We start from the raw sequence: 26,954 nt of genomic DNA, 5'->3' as shown, positions 1-26,954 counted from the left end.
CGTGTTCCACAGTGGTATATCAATTTACACTCCCACCAGCAGGGGTTTTTTCTGGGCTCCAAATCCTCACCAACACTTGAAACTCTCAGACATCATCCCCTACTAGCTACGGTACTTTCCCTTCCTACATTGTCCCTTACTGAGCTAACTCTTATTCATCCTTTCAGATAGTCCAAGAATCATCTCAGGAAGTCTTATTGAATTCCATTCATAAATAATCAGAGTTGGTGTTCCCCATGCACTTTATTGCAGAGACGATGTATTTAACAACTTAAGTATTGCAGGGGTTCTAGCCAATACAAGTAGATACACAGACCAATAAGAACAGATACCAGCTGTAAACAACCAGTACCAGGGAATACTGAGTAAATATCAGCAATGTTCAAAGAATGCACCACAATAAGGCATGATAACATATGCATACTATCACAGTACACTGTTCTGTAATTTCCTATTTACATATCCCCTCTGGTAATCTGTGAGGCCATTATGGACAGGGAGTAGTAATATTCACCTGAAATCTTATGGTGCATCAATTCTTGTTGCAAAGAAGGCCCCAATAAATTTTTTTAAATTAAGTTAAAGAAAAGCTGTGTTCACGGAACTGCCTCAACAATTCATTAAATAAATCACGTCCTATTCCTTCACAGCTTTAACCACTGGAAATTCATGAACAATGAATTCACTTTATTCATCCTGTTGGAACACCTCTGCTGAACTTTTGAACAAATCCTGCAATAAAGAGATTGCTTATCAAACCCTCAGCATTGTGGATACAATTATCCTCCCTTCTATGATTGGGGTTATCTGTTCACTGGGGCTGGTTGGCAACATCCTCATTGTATTCACTATAATAAGGTAAGATCTTCTTATTCTTTTCTGTAATTTAGGCACATTCTATACTCCCTAAATGAATCTCTTTCCCTCTATAGGATTTTTCTTAATGAAATTGGTTTGGAAATATTTGGTTAAGATAATTAAACAGGATTCTACAGATATTTTCATCATGTATTAAGTAACATCTGAGTTGTAAAACTCAAAATGAAAAGACCTAAGCCAATGCTTCCTGCTGGGTTAGGGAATTTTCTCAATCTTAGCACCATATCAGATCACCTGAGGAGCTTTTAAAAATCTTAATACAGGGGCGCCTGAGTGCCTCAGTCAGTTAAGCATCTGACTCTTGGTTTCAGCTCAGATCATAATCTCCTGGTTCATGGGTTCAATCCCCATGTCGGGCTCCATGCTGACATCATGGAGCCTGCTTGGGATCCTCTCTCTCTGACCCTCCCCTGCTCATTCTCCCTCTCTCTCTCTCTCTCTCTCTCTCTCCCTCATTCCCTCCCTCTTTCAAAATAAATAACCTTAAAAAAAAAACTTAATACATAGTTTCATCCTAGACTAACTAATTCAGAATCTCTAGAGGTGGAGCCCAGGCATGGAATAAAACTTCAATGCAACCATTCTATTTTCTGGCAATAAGAGTTATCCTAACAAGTTGCCCTGGTCGGTTGATGAAAGAGACTCTTTTTCACTCATTTGAGCAAGAGAGATACTCTACCTGATCACCCAAAGATTCAGGCAGTCATAGATGGTAGGCTCTTCCCTTCAGTGTAGACTATCCCCATGTAGGCCAAACTGAGAGATATCTGCTCCCTAGTACCTCCTGCCTTTGCTTCTCATCTCCCACCTCCTTCAGGTAATTTCCTCGTTCCTCTCAAACCCAGGGCATAAGGTTCAGCCTGGAAAATAGGAATAGGTTACTTATTTCCTATGGGTTTTGACACAAGGATTCAGAGTTCGTGTACATGTGCCCCATCACTACTTGATATTTTTGCTATCCTGATTATTTTCACATTTAAGTTTTACTTCTTTTAATCAATATAAGATGTTAAATTTAATTATCCTGGTCTCCAATCATGCTTATAACCACCATAAAAAAAATTGTCCATGTTCCTATATAAGAAAACACTTTTGAGAGTAACACTTAATAATAGTGTTTTCAGCATATTAACATATAATTACACCAATCTTTTGTGTAGCATATTACACTTACAAAGCACAGTTGTAAACCCACTTAATCCAAAATAGCAGTACAATTACTATACCCATTTAGGCAAAGAGACTTAGGAGAGAAAATAACTTGCCCAGCATCACACAGTTAGTGACAGTCCTGGCATTGAACTCAGATCCCAAGATCCAGAATTCCCATGAACTCAGATTCCAAATTCTAGGTTATTTTCTCCACATTAATAAAAACAAGCAGAGAAGCCTGGGTGGCTCAGTTAGTTGAGCATCTGACTCTTGATTTTGGCTCAGGCCATGTTCCCAGGGCCATGAATGGAGCGCCGTGTCGGGCTCCATGCTGAGTGTGGACCTGTTTAAGATTCTCTCTCTCTCTCCCTCTGCCCCTCACCCAACTCGGGTGCTGTAAATATATATATATAAATAAAACCAAAAGGGGCTGCTGGGTGGCTCAGTCAGTTGAGCATCCAACTTCAGCTCAGGTCATGATCTCGAGGCTTGTGAGTTTGAGCCCCACTGGGCTCTGTGCTGACAGCTCAAAGCCTGGAGTCTGCTGTGGATTCTATCTTCCTCTCTCTCTGCCCCTCCTCTGCTCGCGCTCTCTCTTTCAAAAATGAATAAATATTAAAAAATAAATGAAAACATATAAACAAGTCACCAAAACTAGAAAGATGGTTGGATTTACTATGTACATAGAAGAATTTTCACAGAATCAATTAAGAGCAAAAGCAACCCAGAGGATGGTGATGCAGATGACTTTCACTATTCCGGAGAAAGTTCATAACTGGTCACATTCCCCAGGTGGCTTCTTATCAGCCAGCCCACTTGCAATTTTTTTTTTAATGATTGCCTTTTTTTTAAACTTTATTTACTTATTTTGAGAGAGAGAGTGAGAGAGAGAGTGCAAGTAGGGAAGGGACAGAGAGAGAGGGAGACAGAGAGAATCCCAAGCAGGTTCGGCACTGTCAGCAGTGTGGAGCCTGACACAGGGCTTGAACTCATGAACTGCAAGATCATGACCTGAGCCGAAATCAAGGGTCAGATGTTTACCAACGGAGCCACCCAGGCACCTCTCAAATTTTTATTGTCATTATCTCTGCAGTTAAGTGTAGCACATCAACGGTATTTACACCATCCATAATTGAAGATTTATTTGGTATATTAGAATTCTACTCTTAATGAATTCAAGCATTTCTTATTGTGTCCTGTAAAGCCATTTGTGAACATCAAGCATTTTAAAATAATTTTTTAAGTGCTGTAAGTAGTTCAACTCAATACATATTGCTAATACCTATTGCAAACCCAGCACTGTTATACAAATACCAAAGAAATGCGGTAGCATCTGACTCTAAAAAGTTCAAAGACTAGCAGAAAAGCTAATTTAAACACATAAAATAATTTGAAAAATAATACAAGACATTAAAAACAATCAAGTGGAAAAAAAAAAAAAAGATGCTTCAAATATTAAGTTCCAGGAAGGAAAACAGAAGTAATCAGATATTCTCCGGAAGCATCAAGGAAGCAATAGTGCCAAGTAGAGAGTTTATAGTCAGAAACGGGAATGTTTCTCGCTCTCCCCTGTTTGCCTGTTGCTCCTGCCCACTTCTCCTTCTATCTTCCCTCATACCCCTCAGGATCTTTACTGTCCTCTCCCGGAGATACATATAGGATGTCTCACATCCATAGAGCCCCACAGGTGAGAAATCAAGTTATCATGTGTTGGCCCTACAGAAATGGTTGCATTTTTTACAGGCAATTTTTATATGCAGAGACTCTTCAGTGTTAGATTTCAGGCCCTGTGACAAGCTGTTGAAGAGATATTTGGGGCTGGAAAAAATTCTTGGTTCCCCTCTAATTACACCAATAGACAATGGTCTGATCTTATCTACTTAGCTGGAGACAAAGCTGGAAAAAAGAATAAATGTGGAATGTGAACTCTTCTAAAAGTCAGTACTTGAGCTATAATTCCTGGAAACAGATTCTCAACATAAAGCAAGTAATCATTTAACTGGAAAAAAAAAGAAAACCTGAGCCATCATACTGACCAATTTATTTGCAATGGTTGTGAAAAATCTGTTCTTTCTTCTTATCATTACCATTTTATAGATAATATGTGAGAAGATACGTTAATGGAGCTTTTAAGATGAATCTTTTAATCTTTCAAAAAAAATTTGGGAGCAACTTAATTTTAATTTTTATTAGTAGGACTTTAATATTTTTCTTTGTAAATTGCTGTCCAAAAATGTATTAGTCTTTCAAAAATCATTTGAAAGTAAATTAATTTTAATTTTTTTTTGGCTTGGAATTTATCTAACACTTTGTTTTTGGAAAATTGCTCTCCAAAAATTTTAAGGCAATTTGTATTAATATTTTCATCATGCCTTGCCATGATCTTTTATTTGTTACCTTCTTAACAGATGGGTGGCTTAATTAAAATATTAAGATTACACTAAAAATAAGGAGAAGTAGATACATTTAAAGAAGATTTAGTGACTTTTCCATTTATGATGAATATTTGTATCAGGAGAGGATGAACAGAACTGAAAGTCAGTAAGATCATTAGCGATACTAGGAAACAAGAAATGAACTAACTTCTGACTTTGCCAAAGGAAGACTAAAAACATATAAGAAAAAAAATAAGTTTAAGAAATATGGAGTTTCCAGAATAAGAGGTTCTATGTGGCCATTTTAAAGAGTAAGAAGCAAATTGTGCATTAGGAAGGTGACTATAAAGTAGTGAAGCCAGATCATTACCAGTTGGTCACACTTTAAATTCACAGCAGGTCAAAAGAAAGCCAGATTAGAAAATGTAGGAGGGAAACTGGGCCAATTATAACACAATCATTTCCCCCTTTTATTCTTCAGTGGGAGACTAGTGAACTCAATCCCATTACACAACTCTGCTCCACAGTCATAGTGGGCCCTGGGAAGCTACTTCCATAAAGGGGAGGATGTTCTTCTCCATCAGATCCCTACCCCCACCTCCTGAACACATCTTTCACCTGTCGACTGACAGTCTACTGGCAGAGACTCTCTAAGGGATGCCCTGTTTCCTGATAAATAAAAAGTCCTTGTTCTGTCATTCCCTGACACTGTCAAGTCAATGAATTCATACTAAATCATGAATTCTGAAACACCTTACTTTTAGCCCTCCCAGTGGTATCTACATTTTATACAGAGATTACAAGAGGGTCAGTACATTAACCTGAAGCAATATTAAGAATCTAATACTCTTTTTTTAATTTTTATTTATTTTTGAGAGAGAGCAAGAGCACATGCACATGAGTGGGGAAGGGGCAGAGAGAGAAGGGGGACAGAGGATCCAAAGCAGGCTCTACACTGACAGCAGTGAGCCCAATGTAGGGTTCAAACTCACAAGAGATCATGACCTGAGCCAAAGTCTGACGCTGAACCCACTGAGCCACCCAGGTGCCCCAGGAACACAAATGATCTAATGGTGGAATACCAGTTGCTAAAACAGACAGGAAGATTAAAAAGTTAGAATAAGACCCCTTCATTTTTTCTACCCAGCTTAAATCATAACTACTGGTTCCCTCTGACCCAGCCCTCAGCTGTTCTCAGAGTGTCAGCCATATGTAAGTTCTTGTTGGAGTTAACCATACTCTTGCTGCACACATATCCTATATTTCAGATGCTATAGAACCTTTCAGCCACATCTGTTCACCCGACGTGGAAAGTTGTTGGAAGAGCCTCATTGCAATGGTCCAATGAGCCAAGAAAACTCTGGAATCTAAAGGGGTTGAATGTCTTTTCCTAGGACATAAGGAGGGCATAGAAATGAAAATGGAATTGCCAGTTAGGTTCTCTTTCAACTGTATCCCACTATGTATCTAGAGCAGCATTGGCAAGTATGTCATTCTACTCTCCCATTCCAAACTCTCCCATTCATACCAGTCATCTCTAATCTGTGCACAGATCTGTCCTGTAAGTAGTGACCGTGCAAAGATTCAGAATTCTTCTCATCACAGTGCTTCACAAAATCACTACTAATACATTGGGGTTTTTCCATAAGTGGGATTTAATTCAACTAGAGTTAAATGTCAGACATCAACCCGAAGATACACAAAAGCAGGAAGCTTTGGGGATACCTGGGTGGCTCAGTCAGTTGAGCATCCAACTCTTGATTTTGGCTTAGGTCATGATCCCAGGGTCCTGGAATCAAGCCCTGAGTCAGGCTCTGCACTGACAGCATGGAACCTGCTTGGATTCTCTCTCTCTCTCTCTCTCTCTCTCTCTCTTTCTCTCTCTCTCTCTTTCTCTCTGCCCTTCCCCTGCTAGCTCTTAATCTCTCTCAAAATAAATAAACATTTAAAAATAAAATAAATAAAATTTTTAAAAATCAGGAAGCTTCTACCATGTCCTACCACCATCTCCCACCCTAACACCACCACCCCTCTCCCAGCCCTGAGCTGGATGGAGAAAAGAAAATAGGTAGTTTTATAGACCCCGAGAATCTAGACTGCCTCGTGGGAACTGTAGCCCCAGGGATCTGGGATAACGGAATTGAGGCTATAGGAGGAAGATGGGGCCATGGAAGATGTGCAGCCACTGCCAGAGACGCCAATAGCTTAAAAGGATAAGAAAATGCCTTGACCCCTCCTCTCCTCCCACCCTCCAATTTCCCTCCAACAGTGCTTCCTACTGGCCAAAACCAACCAAAAGCCAGTTGGCAAGGACACCTAGGAACAAAGCTGGAGAAGAGTGGGAAAAGGATTTGAAAGCAAGTTGATCAGCAAAGCAGCCTCCCGCATGTGTGGTGTTATGTGTTTTATTTAATCCATAGCATATGTTGTTATTTATGACCATAAAATGTAAACATGTTATTAACAGTCATACTACTGTTTAAACACAAATAATAGTTATACTACTATTATCCAGTAGATAATCATTGTAATCACTTGGCATGATTCCAGCATATTTCTAAACAAATGTTGAAATAAATTATTTAAATGTTAAATAAATGTATGCTATATACATAATTGGGACTTTTTTACTTAATCAGTATGTTTCCCTTTTGATTAAATATTCTCGCAAACTATGATTTGTAACAACTACATAATTTATTGTAAGGTACTGTGCAATACCATAATTTATTTTATCATTCTCCAAATTAGTGAGCATTAGATACGGCCATGTTAACCATATGGAAAACATGTTAGCTAAAAGGATCACTAGTCTACATTTTTTATTTTAAATGTTTGAGTCATGACAGAAATTTAATGAAGTCTGGCAACAGAAAATCTGGAGATGAGTTAGACCTAAAAAAAAAGAATGCAAGTTGTATAGGTAGAAATTTTACAATTTCTCCTCAATTTTTTAAAAATTTCTATGCTGTCACTCTTACCACAGAAAGCAACGATAAATATAATGTGTTATTTTTATTGCCCTATCTATCATCTTTTGCCCAGATCATCATTTGCTTCAGAATTCTCTTTTTCTATACAGAATATCACCTAGAAACACTTTATTTAATTCATTTTAATTGCCACTTAATGGCTTGCACTGTCCTCCACAATGGTACTACCATAATTCATTATCAGTTGATGATGGGTACCTGTCTAGAGAAGAGCAAGGGCTGTGAATCTAATTGCTGCAATTAGACCCTAAGCAACCACTTAGAGTTTATATCCTAATTCAAGTGGAAATAACATCTGTTTATAGGCTAAAATTTATGGGGGATTTTATGGTGTTTTGCTTTGTTTTTTGTTTTTTGTTTTTTTAATGTGGAACTCTTTCTACCTGACCTCTGGGAGCTATTCTCCTCCCCTGTCCCCTCCCCATCTCCCACTGCCTGTGGCCTGGTGAGGACAGAGGATGAGAGACCAAGGACAGTCACTTGGCTGATCTTTTGGTTGACATCATCTTTTCCTCAAATCTCTTCTCATTCTGGATCTTTCTGATATGAGTCACCAACCTGCTGGGGACAGGGAACCAACATGCTTTATAGTGTCATCAACCATGCCCCAAGTGCGGTTGCTGAGTAAGTATTCGATGGCAGTAACTTCCCACACAGTGTGTGCTTGCCAGGATCTGGAGAAAGCACCCTCTCTGATTTGTTGCACACAAGGATTTTATGGCTTAGAAATAAAGTTCACAGGCTGTAGAATTTTCAGCTCATGGATAATAAAGACACACATTAGCTTCCAAACCACAGAGCAAAGCCGTGTATTCAGAATGAACTAGCAATTGTGGCATAATCTTAGGGCTAATTTTTATGTGCTCTGTACAGTCTTATTTGTCCTCAGTTCAGATGCCACTTCTGCCAAGAAATCTGCTTTGACTGTCTCCAGGGGAGGGTGCAGGGGCCCCTTTTGTGTGCTCCTTGAGCTTGCTCTAGCTTTCTCTCACCACACTGCAGTGATCTTCATGTATACACATCTAGACTACAAGCTCCTTGATGTTAGAGGTTATAGATTATTTAGCTTTGCAGCCCCAGAGCACAATATGATGCCTGATACATAATTGGTGCTCAATAAAATCTTTGTTGAAGTAATGAATAGCATCTCCCAAATAAAGATGTTACCTTTTTATTACTGAATGTCCTAACACCTTGAAGATAGGGACCAAATGAATTTTTTCAATGTTTATTTTATTTATTTTGAGAGCAAGAGAATGCACACACATATGGGAGGGGCAGAGAGAGGGAGAGAGAATCCCAAGCAGGCTCTTGTGCCATCAGCTTGGAGTCCGATATGGGGCTCCATCTCATGAACTGTGAGATCATGACCTGAGCCAAAATCAAGAGTCAGAGCCTTAACTGACTGAGCCACCCAGGTGTCCCATGGAACCAACTAAATTTTAAATTTAAATTTCTGCCCTTAGAAAATTCTTTTGCCTACAGAGAAGAGAGCCACATCTAGACAGTATCGAATGCACTCCCCCCAGCAGGGGTCATGAGATTATTCTCCATGCCCTCTAACAGTTTACTCTTCAGATTTCTTCTCCACACTGTCTGGATTTCATGATCTTAATTCATAGTCTTTGCTATTGGGTTAGATATTATTGGAATATTTCTAAGTAATGGTTGAAACTTTTTAACAATGATCTGTTAATATATGACTTAAGCTTCAGTGGGGAAAAAAAATGCATTGTATAATGCAAACCACTTATTTTCCCTGTTCAGCTGTTTTTGGTGGCAGGGGTAAGTAAGGAGTAAGCCTTTTGCCTGATGGAGCTTGGAACTGGTATAATTTGTTTCTATGTAGAAATTACCCCCCAAAACTTAGTGGTTTGAAACAATCAACATTTATTATCCCACACAGTTTCAAGCGTCAAGAATCCAGAAGCAGCTTAGCTGGGTGGCTCTGGCTCAGGGTTTCTCATAAAGTTGCAGTTAGCTGTTCTCCAAGGCAACAGTCATCTTGGTGGGAGCTGAAGCATCTACTTCCAAAGTAGCCTACTCACATACCTGGAAGACTGATGCTGGTTGTAGGCAGGGGGCCTCAGTTCCTCTCCATGTGGATCTCTCCAGAGTTGCTTGAGTATCCTCCCAAGATGGTAGCTGGCTACCCCGGAGAAAGTGATCCAAGAGAGAGCAAGGAGAAAGCCTATAATGCCTGTATGCTCTTATGTCACACATTGTCATTTCCACCATATTCCATTTGTGAACAGTTGGTTACTAAGTTTAACCACACTCAAAAGGAGATAATTAGGCTCCATCTTTTGAAAGCAGTATCAAAGAATTTGTGGACATATCTTTAAGCCACCACAGAAAGTTATCAGGTATATAGTTCAAAATGTTTAAGTACACACAAGACTAGACATTCATACATGAATTTGTGTAGGTTTTCCTTTAATTTCTTTTAAAATTCATTTAGACAATTAAAAATTTGTAACAGGTGGCATAAATTGAACAAGGTGCATAATTTCAGTATCAATCCTCAGTTTCCCTGCTTTTCTTTCAGGTCCAGGAAAAAAACTATTCCTGACATTTATATCTGCAACCTGGCTGTGGCTGATCTGGTCCACATCATTGGAATGCCTTTTCTTATTCATCAGTGGGCACGGGGAGGAGAGTGGGTGTTTGGGGGGCCTCTCTGCACCATTATCACATCCCTGGATACTTGCAACCAGTTTGCCTGTGCTTCCATCATGACTGTAATGAGTGTGGACAGGTAAGTGATGAAACTCTGAAATGACTTAACATAATTCAGAAATGCTTGTGCTTTCCCATGTTTATCCCAGTTTAAGCAACATCTGCTGGTTTGTAACAGCAAAGTTCCTCTTACTTTGCTTATTTCATTGTAGGACTTCAGAATATTTTTTCCAACTTTCATAGAATTATATTTTTAATGGAAATTTTAAAACACTAAAATCTTTTTCCTATTCATTCTTTACTTCAGTATTATTTCTAATTCACTGCAAGATAAAAAATATCTTGAAATCATGAAATGTTAGAAACAAGAATGAGTGCCCCCCATCATTCTTGCATTAAGGAAACTGAGGCCCCAAGAAGTGAGGGTATTTTCTGAAGGCACACAGGAAGTCAATGGCAGAACTGAGAACTGAAGTATGTCTCCTTACTCTCTGTCCAGGGCTATTTTTGGTATGTTCAATGTCTCACAGACTCTTGTTATCACCTGGCAGTTTGAAGGAATCTGGGAAATAAATTTGGGCTCCTGGATAGCTATGAAGAGACATTGCAGTACCAGGAAGACCATATTTTACATCTTTTACACCCATCATTATATGAGTTAACACAAATGCTGATATTTAATTAACATCATTAGAAATGCATTAGACTGTGACCTGGAATGTACCATAGCCATATTCACCAACCATATAAGCTAATGTTATTCGAGGAGATGACAGTGATGGTGAGTACTTATGGAGCCAGGGAGTGGTGGAGCCCAGTTCCAAGCTGTCTCTAGAGATGGCAGATGGCTCATAACAACTTTATCATCTGACCTCTTCAGGAAGCAGGCAAGCTAGGATGTCCCTGCAATATCTAGATGCAAGGACCTCCAGACTAGGTCTTAGCAACATTCCCCAAATAGAAACAAGCCCTAAAGATACAGTAACATGCAAAACAGGAATGGTCTCAGAGAACAACTCACTTAAAATCTCCATCCACCTTCTTCCCATACCTACCCCAACCCAGCATACTTGACCCCCTCTTGCTCTGATCTACTTTTTCTTTCTCCTTTGTTTCCAATATATTATATAGTATAATTTGCTTTTTGTTTGGATGTGTGTGTGTACTGTTTATTGTTCAGTTTCCCCTACCCCTCAAATGTAAATTCCATGAAGTCAGGGTCTTTGATCACTAATAAATCCCAAGTGTCTATGTGACAGTGCCTGGCATATAGGTGCTCAAAAAATACTGACAAATGAATGACTGTCAGTCTTGAGTGCTATGTTAAATTTCCCTGGGTCCTTCCAGGACCTCTTCCTGAGCTCTGCCTCTTTTTCCACTCCATGTGTGTCTTTGGGGTGAGGATGTGATGATCAGTTTTTCAAATGAAAAAACAAAGGAATAGTGAGGTTCATAGAAATCATTCAGTGGATCATTATTCAGACATGAATAATGATGGTGATGTTTAATGCATTTTTTATATCCTACTGCATTTCTGCAAAAGAATTCTCAAAATATAGATTGTGCTTCTCAATTTATAATTAACAGCACATTTAAAAATCAATGTAGGGGGGCGCCTGGGTGGCTCAGTCGGTTGGGCGTCCGACTTCAGCTCAGGTCACGATCTCACGGTCCGTGAGTTCGAGCCCCAGTCGGGCTCTGGGCTGATGGCCCAGAGCCTGGAGCCTGCTTCCGATTCTGTGTCTCCCTCTCTCTCTGCTCCTCCCCCATTCATGCTCTGTCTCTCTCTGTCTCAAAAATAAATAAACGTTAAAAAAAAAAATTTAAAAAAAAAATCAATGTAGGTCTGTTTGGTTCATCTGATGCCAGCCATTGCTGACAATGTCTTGGGTAAAGCCTGGTGAGCTTGGCCGCTGTTCCAACGCAGGGTGAGGGTGCAGCAGAGGACAGGCCCACTGAAAGAAAGCAATCTAAAGCACAGGTATTACCAGTCATAAGCACAGGTATTACCAATCATAATCCCATTCTCAGAGATAATAAAAGCCTATTCAGACCCTGTACCCTGAAGGCAGGAGAGTTTTTGGCTTTTTCTTTAAAGAAAGGAAATTGTACCTCTTCTGTAAACCTCTTACTGCAAATAAAGTGAATGGACGTGGTCTGCACTGGAACAGACCAACTGTATACATTCCCTAATGTTCACCGGTTCTTTTCTGTGAGTGTATGTGTACATGTGCATGTGTGTCATATATATGAATGTCACTTTTTAATTTTTTCATTCTTTTTTTAATGTTTACTTAGAGAGTGAGAGAGAGAGAGAGCAAGTGGTGAGGGGCAGAGAGAGAGAGAGAAAGACAATCCCAAGCCGGCTCCACGCTCAGCACAGAGCCCAACATGGGGCTCAATTTCATGACCATGAGATCATGACCTAAGCCAAAACCAAGAGTTGACACTAAACTGACCGAGGCACCCAGGCACCCCTTAATGTCACTTTTTTAGTCTAATGGACACAGTATGCTAAAATTTTATTTTAGAATTAAGGCACTTGAATACTTACCCTTCTCTCTGTCCTCACTCTAGAGATTACATGGCCAGAGAGAAATTAAGAGTCTGTAAAACTGAACCTTTTCCTTCTTGGCATTTCTTATGGTTCCAACTGTACTAAATGCATAAAACTTCAACAAAATCTGAGATTTTGTAAAACAGAAATGGAGTTTTCTTTGCAAGGCCATAACCATGGCATTGGCCATGTCAGTGCCAAGAATAAGCCTTATCACTTACACATTTAAGTCATTTTAAATGTTTATTTATTTTTTGAGAGAGAGAAAGCACATACATATGCACATGCAAGCAGGGAACATTTAAGCCATTCAAGTATTGCCAATTTAACAGATCAGAAATTTCAAATGCATTTGATAATTTCTCTCCTTCTTTCTCTGATTAATAATAACTACAGGTGTGTGGAATATTTCAATAGTAGGTTCCTACTTCCAAACAACACCCATATTTATTCTTCCAATCCATGAGCACAGAATTTTTTTCCATTTCTTTATATCTTCTTCAATTTCCTTCATAAACTTTCTATAGTTTTCAGCATACAGATCTTTTACATCTTTGGTTAGGTTTATTCCTAGGTATTTTATGATTCTTGGTGCAATTGTGAATGGGATCAGTTTCTTTATTTGCCTTTCTGTTGCTTCATTATTAGTGTATAAGAATGCAACTGATTTCTGTACATTAATTTTGTATCCTGTGACTATGCTGAATTCATGTATCAATTCTAGCAGACTTTTGGTGGACTCTATCCGGTTTTCCATGTATAATATCATGTCATCTTCAAAAACTGAAAGCTTGACTTCATCTTTGCCAATTTTGATGACTTTGATTTCCTTTTGTTGTCTGATTGCTGATGCTAGAACTTCCAACACTCTGTGAAACAACAGCAGTGAGAGTGGACATCCCTGTCGTGTTCCTGATCTCAGGGAAAAAGCTCTGTTTTTCCCCATTGAGGATGATGTTAGCTGTGGGCTTTTCATAAATGCCTTTTAGGATATTTAAGTATGTTCCTTCTATCCCAACTTTCTTGAGGGTTTTTATTAAGAAAGAATGCTGAATTTTGTCAAATGCTTTTTCTGCATCGATTGACAGGATCATATGATTCTTATCTTTTCTTTTATCATTGTGATGTATCACATTGATTGATTTGTGAATATTGAACCAGCCCTGCAGCCCAGGAATGAATCCCACTTGATCATGGTGAATAATTCTTTTTATATGGTGTTGAATTCGATTTGTTAGTATCTTATTGAGAATTTTTGCATCCATATTCATCAGGGATATTGTTAAAATGTCAATACTACCCAAAGCTATCTACACATTCAATGCAATCCCAATCAAAATTGCACCAACATTCTTCTCAAAGCTATAACAAGCAATCCTAAAATTTTTATGGAACCACAAAAGACCCCGAATAGCCAAAGTAATATTGAAGAAGGAAGACCAAAGTGGGAGGCATCACAATCCCAGACGTTGCCTCTACTACAAAGTTGTAATCATCAAGACAGCATGGTACTGGCACAAAAACAGACACATAGACCAATGTAATAGAATAGAGACTCCAGAATTGGACCCACAAAAATATGGCCAACTAATCTTTGACAAAGCAGGAAAGAATATCCAATGGAAAAAAGACCGGCTCTTTAACAAATGGTGCTGGGAGAACTGGACAGCAACATGCAGATGAAACTAGACCACTTTCTTACACCATTCACAAAAATAAACTCAAAATGGATAAAGGACCTGAATGTGAGACAGGAAACCATCAAAACCCAAGAGGAGAAAGCAGGAAAAAACCTCTCTGACCTCAGCCACAGCAATTTCTCACTCGACACATTCCCAAAGGCAAGGGAATTAAAAGCAAAAATGAACTATTGGGACCTCATGAAGATAAAAAAAAAACTTCTGCACGGCAAAGGAAACAATCAACAAAATTAAAAGGCAACCAGTGGAATGGGAAAAGATATTTGCAAATGACATATAGGACAAAGGACTAGTACCCAAAATCTATAAAGAACTCACCAAACTCCACACTCGAAAAACAAATAATCCAGTGAAGAAATGGGCAGAAGACATGAATAGACACTTCTCTAAAGGAGACATCCAGATAGCCAAGAGGAACATGAGAAGATGCTCAGCATCACTCCTCATCGGGGAAATACAAATGAAAACTACACTGAGATACCACCTCATGCCAGTCAGAGTGGCTAAAATGAACAAATCAGGAGACTATAGATGCTGGAGAGGATGTGGAGAAACGGGAACACTCTTGCACTGTTGGTGGGAATGCAAACTGGTGCAGCCGCTCTGGATAACAGTGTGGAGGTTCCTCAAAAAATTAAAAATAGATCTACCCTATGACCCAGCAAAGCCCTGCTAGGAATTTACCCAAGGGTTACAGGAGTGCTGATGCATAGGGGCACCTCTACCCCAATGTTTATAGCAGCACTTTCAACAATAGCCAAATTATGGAAAGAGCCTAAAATGTCTGTCAACTGATGAGTGGATAAAGAAAGTGTGGTTTATATACACAGTGGAATACTACTTGGCAATGAGAAAGAATGAAATATGGCCTTTTGTAGCAACATGGATGGAAATGGAGAGTGTTATGCTAAGTGAAACAAGTCATACAGAGAAAGAAAGATACCATATGTTTTCACTCTTATGTGGATCCTGAGAAACTTAACAGAAGACCATAGGGGAGGGAAAGGGGGAAAAAAAGTTACAGAGAGGGAGGGAGGCAAACCATAAGAGACTCTTAAAAACTGAGAATAAACTGAGAGTTGATGGAAGTTGGGAGGGAGGGAAAAGTGGGTGATGGGCATTGAGGAGGGCACCTGTTGGGATGAGCACTGGGTGTTTCATGGAAACCAATGTGACAGTAAATTTCATAAAAAAAAAAAAAAAAGAGAGGTACATTAAAAAATCAATACCAAAAAAATTTTGTAAACATCCAAAATATTAAATGTATATACCTCCAGATGAAAGCTGCCTAAAGTCTCATAGATGGCTACTTTTGTAAATATATTCTCTAGAACATCAAAAGTCAGTAAGTAGGAGCCAAATCCCCCATTCAACAAATATTTATTGAGTATGACCATAGGTCAGGAACTATGCTGGATACAAATGATACAAGAGCATTAAACTAATAGTCAAGGTTCCTGCTTTCCTGGGGCTTCCATTCCCGAGATGTAGACAGACATTAAGTGAAGAGTCACACAGCAAATGTGTGTTTCCACACAGTGATACATACTAGGAAAGAAAAGCAGAGTTCCCCCACCATCTGCATTTATAGTCATGGGCCCTTGTATAGAGTAAGTAGTCAAGGGAGGCTTCTCTGAGACACACAGACTATTTTTTTAAATAATATTTTAAGTTTATTTCTTTATTATTGAGAGAGAGAAAGAACACAAGCTGGGGAGAGGCAGAGAGAGAGGGAGACAAAATCTGAAGCAGGCTCCAGGCTCTGAGCTGTCAACACAGAGCCCGATGTGGGCTCAAACCCACAGACCCACAGACCATGAGACCACGACCTGAGCCGAAGACAGACACTCAACCGACTGAGCCACCCAGGCGCTCCGAGACACACAGACTATTAAATGGAGACTCAAAGGAAGAGCAAGAGGAAACAGAGGGAGATTCTTCCAGGCAAGTAAGACAGCATGCACCTGGCCTTGAAAGGGGAGAGAGCTTAAAGGAAGGCCATAGTGAGACTGGAACAAGCTGCAGCCTCAGTGACAGGCAGGGCCAGGTGAAGAAAGACTTGGCAAATAATGGTAAGAATTCTGAATTTTATCTGAAAGGAGATGGAAAACCAGTGAGGGGTTTTCAGGTGGGAGAAGGAGGGTGTTGGGGTGAAGATACAATCAGAGAAGATTCCCTAATCTATTGATGCCATGACTCCATTATCCTTTCATCCCAGACAAAATGATGGTTGGGCTGCTGTACAATCACTACCTCGTGATTGTACACGAGGGAGGGAGGGGTCCTTCTCTCCTCAGCCACAGGTAATGAAGATGCAATGTGCAGGAGAGGAGCAGCTGGGGTACCCTGGGCCACAAACGTCTCCCTGAATGCCAAGGGGTCCCTTAACTAAGTGTCCCTTAAAAAGTTCTGCCTCTCATGCAAAATTGAAAGAACAGGGGACAAGCAATTTTTTTTTTATTTTTAGAAATCTTAAGTAGCTCTACAAAAATTAAATAACCACTAGAACATGTTTTACATTTATTTGATGTGTATGGATACTGCCTTCCAACACCCCCACCTCCAGCAAAACTGTGCTTTCACAGATAACCTTCCTTCTGGGTCTAGGCTGTTTCTCACCTTTTAGCTTTCAGTTGGCTCTGAAACATTCTTGGACTTGCTGGAGAACCAAATATATTTAATATGTCAGGACTTCAAGCTTCATTAATGATTATGCTTTTTTTCTGAATTAAAAATGGGGAGGAAAAAGAAAAGAAAGAAAACCCCATCCCCATGAAATTAGCCCATTTCCCCTCTTTGGCCTGCAGCCTAAATTCCTGGAAATCTGCATTGTCTGCACTAGTCATGTTGGTTTATCCTCACTGTGATTCCCACGGACTGCTTTCCAAGAGCCTGGGGCCCCCACTGGAAAGTCATCTGGGCAGAATGCCTGTCCCCATGGGCCAGAACCTCATCCTGCCTGGGGACTCTCCTACCAGCCAGTGCACTTGCCTCCTTCCTGCCTCCATGTCAGTAAATCCTACTGGGAAGAAGGCCCCTCTCCCCTGGAGGAAATCCCCGCTCAGAAGCAAAGTTTTCCAGAACCCAGCCTACATAGGAAGCACTTTTGTAAAGACAGTTTTCACAGGGCAGAATTTTACCATTATCAGTGTGTTCGGGGAAGTGACAGCTATTTCAGTGAGTGGTTTATTCAGACTTGCAGGGTCAAGAGTTGTTTTCTCTACAGGTACCAGCCAGCTCTTAAAAAATAGAACTTTCTTTTACCCTGATAGAGGTGTACTTCAGGGAAGATAATAATACTAATAATTTACTCTTGTCATGAACCTTTCATCCTGGCAGCTCAGCGTTTTATTGATTGTTCCCAAACCCTTCTTAACTGGCTTTGCAGGTACTTGGCTCTCGTCCAACCATTTCGACTTACAAGTTGGAGAACGAGGTACAAGACCATCCGCATCAATTTGGGCCTTTGGGCAGCTTCCTTTATTCTGGCATTGCCTGTCTGGGTCTACTCGAAGGTCATCAAATTTAAAGACGGCGTGGAGAGTTGTGCTTTTGATTTAACATCCCCTGACGATGTACTCCGGTAGGTTGTTAAAACTTAAGAAAAATAGAGTTGAATTAAGTTGTGAAGTGCTTCATCCTCCTTGTCAACACGTGGGCAGCTGCACACAGTGTCCTTGGGGATCCTCTAAGGGGCAGTCTCCCCGCTTCGCTTTCTGCTTTCCACAATCAAGTTGGTAGCCTGATTTTAAGGAGAGGGTAACCTTTAGAAAAAGATTTGGAGTTTAATTATGTAGCCTCAGTGGACACAAGTATATTTAAATATGGATTTTAAAGATCCATGGCAACCAGACACAGAAGGAATGCAAAAATCAAGGGAGGGGCAAAATTTCCAAAAGGGTCTAGGCGTTACCAAGATTCCAACCTTAACAGTGTGCCCCTGGAGTTTGGTTTAAGTTTGCCCTCCCTCCCAAAAGATATATTCAAGTCCTAATTCTTAGTACCTATGAATGTGACCTTATTTAGAAATAGGGTCTTTGCAGATATCATCAAGTTAAATGAGGTCATACTGGATTCGAGTGTGCCTTAAATCCAGTGATTGGTGTCCTCAGAAGGAGAGTGAGGTTTGAAGAGACACAGAGAGGAGAGAGCCTATGAAGACAGAGGCAGGGACTGGAGTGATGTGTCTACAAGGGAAATAACACCAAGGATTGCCAGAAACTACCAGAGAGGCATGGCATAGATTCTTCCTCAGAGCCTCCAAAAAAAACCCAACCCTGCCAACATCTTAATTTCATACTTTTTTTTTTTTTTTTGAGAGAGAGAGAGAGTTGGGGAGAGAGGAAAAAAGAGAATCCCAAGCAGGCTCTACGCTCAGCAGACCCCAACTTGAGGTTTGATCTCACAACCATGAGATCATGCCATGAGCTAAAATGAAGAGTTGGACACTTAATTGACTGAGCCACCCAGGTGCCCCTTAACTTCTACCTCCACAACTGAGACAATAACTTTCTGTTGCTTTAAGCCACCCAGTCATTTGTTACAGCAGCTCTGGGTAACTAACAAGGCAGCCAATACGGCTTATTTCTCACATTTTAATTTGAAAAGAAAAATTAAGTCAAAAATTTTTGTTCGAAATTTTGAATATATCCTTGGAGTCTATGACTAAAATTTTTTGACCGCCTACTACAGGCTATGTATTGTGCTAGATGCTTTTCACATACATTATCTCCAGTCAATTTGGAACATTCCTTTTTCCCATCTACCACTTGTCAAATAGGTGAGTCATTTCTGCGTCATGTAGTCACAGCCCAAGAGGGATGGAGGCAGAGGCCCTTGCAAGGCTACAAATCCAGTAACAAAAATCTCCAGAGGACCACAACATCAGTAGGAGTGATTGTTAATTCATTATTTTCTCCCACCAGCACTGGCAGCACTCACAGACAAAAACCATCTGCCAATCTAAAGGTGAAATGATATTTAATCACTGGTGGCTGACAGATTATTCATATGAACCCCAACCTGTCTAACAGAGCAGCACAACCTGAGATGTCTAGAGGACTCAGCCTGTGTCAAAGAAATAATAATGATTATTTTGCACCAGCAGCTGCATCTGCTGGTTTTGGTTGGTTATCATAAGGGCAATCCTGAGGTTCTAGCCTCTGTTGTTACTCCCCAGAATTAAGTTCTTATGGTGAACTGAGACTGGAACCAATGTGTGGCTTTCAGTGTCCCTCTGCTCCCAGGTGCTCTCCCTGCGCCACCCTGTGCACACCTACCCAGTGTGGGCTGCCTTCTTTCACCAACACCAAGCTTCTTCCAGGCAGGAGGATACCTGGAATCCATGCAAAAATGGAATTGGCTTACCTGAGAATTTTCCCCAGGGGATCTCAAGGAAAAGACTGGCTCATTTCACAACAGGCCCTTTGAGAGGCCATCGGGGTCTTGATTACAATGGTGGGCTGTGCAACTCAACTCTCTTGTGGGTTCAAATCCCACCTCTCCTACTTACTAGCTGGATACCCTCAGGCAAGCCACTTAACCCCTCTGTGCCTTAGTTTGCTCTTCTATAACAGGAGAATACTAATGGCAATTGTAATCAGGCATTGAACAGATTCAATGGATTAAAATATGTCAAGTACTCAGATCAGCATATACTATATAATAAATGCTACTTGCTGTTCCGTATTGTTGTAGATAACACTAAAGATAATGGTAATAATATGTATTCTCACCTGTTTGTACTCAGTAGTGCTGGGCTTGGCTAGAGAACAGATGAGCACCATTGTTGGCAAATAATGAAGAGCAAGACTTCTCTACATAAAAGCAGCAAAGATCCTTAACTTTTCCCCCAAAGACTTTTATCCTGAGCCCTGAGAAATTAGAAAATCATGCCTCATAAACTGTAAAAGCCAGTTCCTGGCAATGTGAATGTAACAGCCATGTCTTCTCTCTCTCTCATTTTACAGGTATACACTTTATTTGACAATAACAACTTTTTTTTTCCCTCTGCCTTTGATTTTGGTATGCTATATTTTAATCTTATGCTATACTTGGGAGATGTACCAACAGAATAAGGATGCCAGATGGTAAGTATTTACCCTATTTTGTTTTATTTGTTGAAAGAACAATTCAGAGATCCTAAGACATCCACAACAGAAATTTAAACAACAATCACTTGAAACATACCACATTTAGACATACGGGCATTAATGTTTATATGAGGCATTTTCTGAAATAAGATATGTTCTGAAGCTGCTATTTGAGTACCTCCCAGTGATAAATCTTGCGATACTAATGTTATAGTTTCATAAAAATCTAAACAGAACTCAATATACCATTAAAAGAATATTTTTATATTTGTTATCAACGTTACTTAAATGTTTTGTTTGTACACTTTGAAGAGTTGTGTACATATGGAAATATCCTAGATGCCATGTATAACTTTCTAATTTTGTGCTTAATCTTTTAATTTGGAGGAAAAGAATCTCATTAATACTTGAATATTTAGGACGAGATTAATTAGGACTGAATAAAACCAAAGATTTACCTTAAGACAATAGACTTGGGAAGAAACTTTAAAAATAGTTGTCAGTAAAACTGTATGAATAAATCTAAATTATTTTCTACTTGAAACTGTCTATATCAAGTTAAGTAAGTCAGTGAACACATAACATGTTGGATTTTAAGACAAATATTAAATTTTGTCTTTAGAATAGATTACTGTATTTTGGAAAGACAAGATCACTAGATCTCCCACACATCACCCCCTCTTCATCCCCTTTACCTATTTCACCCATCCCCCCACCCACACCCTCTCTGGCAACCAACAGTTTGTTCTCTATATTTAAAAGTCTTGGGGTTTTTTTCCCCCTTTAAAAAAAAAAAAAAGTTTACTTGTTTGAGAGACAGAGAGAGAAAGAGGAAGTGAGATAGAGACAGAGAGAGGGAGAAAATCCCAAGCAGGCTCTTTCACTGTCAGCTTGGGGCCTGATATGGGGCTCACAAACTGTGAGATCACAAACTGTGATCATCACAAACTGTGAGATCATGACCTGGGGCCAAAACCAAAAGACAGATGCTTAACTGGCTGAGTGCCCTAGTATCCCAAAGATTTGGGACCACTGTGTTATCATTTTTATTTGTGTCCACATTTTTTTATTTCCTGTTTGATTTCTTGATTGACCCACTCATTATTTAGTAGCATGTTATTTAACCTCCATGTATTTGAGCTCTTTCCAGGTTTTTTCTTATGGTTGATTTCTAGTTTCATAAGTATATGGTTAGAAAAAGATGTATGATATGACTTTGATCTTTTTGAATTTGTTGAAACTTGTTTTATGGCCTATTCTGGAGAATGTTCCATGTGCACTTGAAAAGAATGTGTTTTCCACTCTTTTAAAATGGAATGTTCTGAATATATCTTAGATCCATCTGGTCCAGTATGTCATTCAAAGCCACTATTTCCTTGTTGATTTTCTATCTGATCTACCCATTGATGTAAGTAGGGTGTTAAAGTGCCCTATCAGTGTATTCCAATCAATTACTTCCTTTATGTCTGTTAATAGTTGCTTTATGTATTTGGGTGCTTCGATGTTGGGTGCATAAATATTAACAATCGTTATATCTTATTGGATTGTTCCCTTTATGATTATGTAATGTCCTTGTTTGTGTCTAGTTACAGTCTTTGTTTTAAAGTCTATTTTGTCTGGTATAAATAATGCTACCCCAGCTTTCTTTGTACTTTCATTTGCAAGGTAAATGTTTTTCCATCCCTTCACTTTCAATCTGCATGTGTCTGTAGAAATGAAATGAGTCTCTTCTATGCAACATATAGATGGGTGTTACTTATTTATCCATTCAGTCACCCTATCTTTGATTGGAGCATTTAGTCCACTTACATCCAAAGTAATTATTGATAGGTATGTACTTACTGTCATTTTCTAATTTTATGGTTGTTTTTGTACTTCTTTGTTCCTTTCTTCTCTTGCTCTCTTCTCTCATGGTTTGATGGCTTTCTTTAATGATGTACTTGGATTCCTTTCTTTTTTAAATTTTGCATATCTATTACGGGTCTTTGATTTGTGGTTATCATCAGTTTATATATAACATCTTATGCATATAGCAGTCTATATTAAGTTGATGGTCACTTAAGTTTGAACCCATTCTAAAAGCACTAAATTTTTATTCCCACCTCCCCAGTATTTTAGGTATATGGTGTTATAATTTACATTCTTTTATTTTGTGAATCCCTGGGCTGATTTTTATAGATATACTTATTTTTTCTGCCTTTCTGCTTTCTACTTTTCTTATTCCTACTTTCAGTTTTTCCTTTACACTCAAAGAATCCCCTTTAATATTTCTTAGGAGGTTGGTTTACAGGTGATGAATTTCTTTAACTTTTGTTTGAGATATTCTTTATCTCTCCTTCTACTCTGAATGATAGCCTCACTGGACAGAACATTTTTGGTTGCAGGGGCTTTTTCTTTCAGCACTTTGGATATATCATGCCACTCCTTTCTTGCCTGCAAGGTTTCTGCTAAAAAATCAACTGATAGCCTTATGGCACTTCCCTTATATGTAAATGTTTTCTTTTCTCTTGCTGCTTTTAAAATTCTCTCTTTATCACTGTTTTTGCCATTTTAATCATTATGTGTCTTGGTGTGGATCTCCTTGGGTTGATTTTGTTGGGAGCTCTCTGTGCCTCCTATATCTGGATGTCTGTTTCCTTCCTCAGATTAGAGAAATTTTCAGCTATTGTCTCTTAAATAAATTTTCTGCCCCCATTTCTCTCTCTTCTCTTTCTGGGATCCCTGTTAATACAAACGTTATTTGTATGCTTGACTGCATCGTTGAGTTCCCTTAATCTATTCTCATTTTTTATTATTCTTTTTCTCTCTCTCTCTCCTGTTAAGCTTGATTTCTTTCTATTATTCCATCTTCCCGATCACTGATCCATTATTCTGTTTCCTCTATTCTACTATTTTATACTCACTTTGGTAGTACAAATATCTTTATTCTGCTATTAATTCTCTCTACTGTTTTTTTTTAATTTCAGTAATTTCTCAAGTCCAGTGAGTATCTTTATAACCATTACTTTAAATTCTCTATCAGGCATATTGCTTATCTCCATTTCATTTGGCTCTCTTGCTGTGATTTTGTCTTGTTCTTTCATTTGAGATCTATTCCTCTGATTCTCATCTTGTCTAGCACTCTATGTCTATTTCTATGTGTTGGGGAAATCAGCTACATCTCCTGCTTTTGAAAGTGATGTCCTAATGAAGAAGGGGTTCTATAGTGCCCTGCAGTGCAATGTTCTCTGTTCATCAGAATCTGCTGCTTCACGGGTGTCTCCTATGTGTGTTGCATGTGCCCTACTATTATGGCTGAACTGCATTTGACTTCAGTCCAGTCATTTGCAATGGCTCTCTGTTGGTGGTGGGCAGAATTTGGGTCCTGTATTGTTAATGGATCAGTATGGGGCTATTGTGGGCTTGAGTTGGGTCAGACCACGCATCTGCCAGAGATGCAATAACATCAAACTACAGGGGACTCTCCCCGTGTTGTCTCCTGAGAAGCTTTCATTGGTGGTCAGGGACTATAGTCAGACCAGATGTCTGCCCCCAGTCCACTGCTGGAGCCACAGTGAAACTTCTGTGTGTGGTTATCTTCTTCTCTCTCCAGGACAGAGTCACTTTGTTTTTGTTTTTGTTTTATTTTTTAATGTTTTTTTTTTTTTGAAGAGAGAAAGACAGAGTGTGAGGGGTCAAGGGACAGAGAAAGAAGGAGACACAGAATCCAAAGCTGGCTCCAGGCTTTAAGCTGTCAGCACAGAGCCTGATACTGGGCTAGAACTCACGAACCACAAGACCATGACCTGAACCGAAGTCAGACACTTAACTGACTGAGCCACTCGGGCACCCCAGACAGGAGTCATTTTGGAGTGACGCTGGCCACTGGCAGGGCTGCTTTCACACTGCCAAGCTTATGGCAGTGCTTTGGATGGGCTCCAGCCAAAGGCATATTGGAGGAGGCAGGTCTGCAGGAGAACGTGGGGGTGGGGTACACTTTTAGCAAGCTAGGTAGAGAGTGTTCATGCTGGTTCCCCAGGTGTCCATGCTCTTTTATTCTTGGATAAGTCTCCTAATGATTTCTGCCCCTCCAGCACATGTTCTGAGATTAATAAATAAATCACAGATATTTTTCAAACTGCTGCTTCTGTGCTGTATCTATGAGGGACTGTGGTTGTGCTGTCTCTTTAGGGGTGGGAACTCAGTTTCCTTCCGCCCTTTAACTCTCCCAGAGATGAGCCTGCTGATTTTTAAAGTTCCAGGTATTAGGCCTCACTGATTGTAAAAACTTGGGAAGTTAAGCCCCTCTGGTTTTAAATCCAAATGTGGAGATTCGTCTTCCCAGTTCAGATCCCCCCTGCCTAGGATTTCTAGTGTAGGCTCTGCTCTTCTGCCTTCTTCATGCTTGCAGCTTCCTGCCCTCCTGTGGACAGCCTTACATGTCAGTTTTGCTCCTGACCACACCTTTGCCCTTCCTACCATTTGTGATGTGGCCTCTTCTCTATGATTAACTTTGTAGAGTCTGTTCTGCCAGGTTTTGGGTCATTTTCTGGGTTATTTACAACTGATATGGGTGTTATCTAGTTGTATCTGTGAGATGAGGTGAGTTTAGGATTCTCCTAACCCACCATCTTCCCTGGAAGTCAAATAGGTGATCAATTTAACCATGAGTCAAAATCTGTGGCAAACTCTGGTGCCAAAGGTTTAGGTGTTTTATTGACCCATGACATTTTTTCCCACTTAGCTTCCTGAAATTCTCTGGAAATGTTGCATTCCCATTTAGAATGGAAAAGGGAAGCAGCCACAGTTATAGAAAAATAATTTAGCTTCTAAATGTATCACAGGCAGCTGAGCTGGGAAGACAGTTGAAATGGAATCACATGGAGTATTAAGACACTGACAGTTGGAGATGATGCTTGAGCCCTTTTAAGACCATTCTTCAAAACAGATCACTTTGTTCCCAGCACTTTCCTCAGAAATGCAAAGAGCATCTTATGAAACAAATCTCATACTGTCCAATTACCCCTCAAAATGCAAATAATTAGAGGAATGATGGTGCCTACTCAGAGAAGCTTCAGAAGAATCATTATCTTACAAAGATTTTCAGTTGCCGTGCTTTTTTTTTTTAATCATTCCCTGGGCTTTTTCATCTGCTTCAACTACGTCCCTGGGACATTTCTATTAAATATCTAAATATAACATGATAAAACTTGGGAAATTTCAAATTTTATCTGGAATAATTTTAAATTAATAGAAAAGTTCCATAAATAGTACAGAGTTCCTATACAGTCCTCACTTTGTTCCTCCATGAATATACTACCCTGCCATGATGCATTTGTCCAAGCAAAGAAAATGGCATTGGTACATTACTACTAACTAAACTCTACCCTTAATTGGATTTCTCCAGTTTTTTCATTAAAGCCTCTTTCTGGCCCAGGATTCAATGCAGAATACCACATTGCATTTAGTTGTCATGTCTCCCCAGTCTCCTCTAGTCTATGAGAGTTTCCTGCTCTTTCCTTGTTTTTCATGACCTCGAGGGTATTAAGGAGTACTGGTCAGGTATCCCATAGAATGTTCCCAATCTGGACTTGCCTGATATTGTATCACAATTAGACTGTAGTTATGTGCTTTGGGGAAAGATCAGTTCTTCTCATCACAACACATCAGGGGGCTCATGGTAACTGCATGACATCTCTGTTAATGAAAGCTCTAGGAAATCACTGCCCCATAATTTCTATGGTTGTTTATGTTCTGTCTATCCTGATGCTTCCTTTGTAGTCATAATCCCGGTGTTCCAAAGCAACGAGTGATGAAGCTGACAAAGATGGTGCTGGTGCTGGTGGCAGTCTTCATCTTAAGTGCTGCCCCCTATCACGTGATACAACTGGTGAACTTACAGATGGAGCAGCCCACGCTGGCTTTCCATGTGGGTTATTATCTCTCCATCTGTTTCAGCTATGCCAGCAGCAGCATTAATCCTTTTCTCTACATCGTGCTGAGTGGAAATTTCCGGAAACGCCTGCCTCAAGTGCAAAGGAGAGTGACTGAGAAGGAAATCAACAATATAGAAAATACCTTGAAATCCAGCTTTTAGGAGAGCACACGTATCACCAAAAGTCTAGATAGGCTTGTCTATGTTATTGGTATTATTAGAAAGAGCAGGTGAAACAGTGTGCTTATGTCCATCCTTCCTGTGTATTTGTGACTCTCAGTAGCATGGAATGGAAGTGTAACCATTCAAATGCAATGAGTTTAATATGCTAACTTTAGTAAGATGTAAAATATTTGTTCACGTTGGGAGTATAGAAAGGGATAGTCTAAGATCCCTGAGCTCCATGGTTATGGGTGTTACTTCAGCATATTATAAACTAGTCACTGATAAAAGGGCCATGACTATTGACTGAAAATTCACGAAGGAATCTGGCCTTGCCATCCATACTTTGGCTTCACAACAATAGTGCTCTTGAGATTCCTAGGAGGGAAAAACCTTATCAGGAAGTCTTAAATTTGGCCATTTTTTATCTACAAAATTTCATATGATTCAA

At 39.6% G+C, this 26,954-nt stretch overlaps 1 protein-coding gene across 1 annotated transcript; it reads left to right on the top strand.

Moving 5' to 3' along the window:
- The first annotated feature begins 676 nt into the window (after positions 1–676).
- MCHR2 (melanin concentrating hormone receptor 2) lies at positions 677–26,745 on the top strand. The gene is made up of 5 exons (XM_042937365.1): positions 677–858; positions 9,948–10,157; positions 17,724–17,918; positions 20,305–20,424; positions 26,188–26,745. The coding sequence occupies exons 1-5, from the start codon at positions 677–679 to the stop codon at positions 26,501–26,503; spliced, it is 1,023 nt and encodes a 340-aa protein (XP_042793299.1). The 3' UTR covers positions 26,504–26,745.
- Positions 26,746–26,954: the final 209 nt, after the last annotated feature.

This window comes from Panthera leo, chromosome B2, assembly GCF_018350215.1.
Source record: "Panthera leo isolate Ple1 chromosome B2, P.leo_Ple1_pat1.1, whole genome shotgun sequence".
NCBI lineage: Eukaryota > Metazoa > Chordata > Mammalia > Carnivora > Felidae > Panthera > Panthera leo.
Note: the sequence above shows the minus strand (reverse complement) of the source record. Positions and strands in the feature narration are given on the sequence as shown.

Coding starts and splice junctions, on each gene's coding strand:
- MCHR2 (XM_042937365.1), top strand. CDS start 677: ATGAATTCACTTTATTCATCCTGTTGGAACACCTCTGCTGAACTTTTG. Junction 859..9,947: donor ATTGTATTCACTATAATAAG/GTAAGATCTTCT, acceptor CTTTTCTTTCAG/GTCCAGGAAAAAAACTATTC. Junction 17,919..20,304: donor TCCCCTGACGATGTACTCCG/GTAGGTTGTTAA, acceptor CTCATTTTACAG/GTATACACTTTATTTGACAA.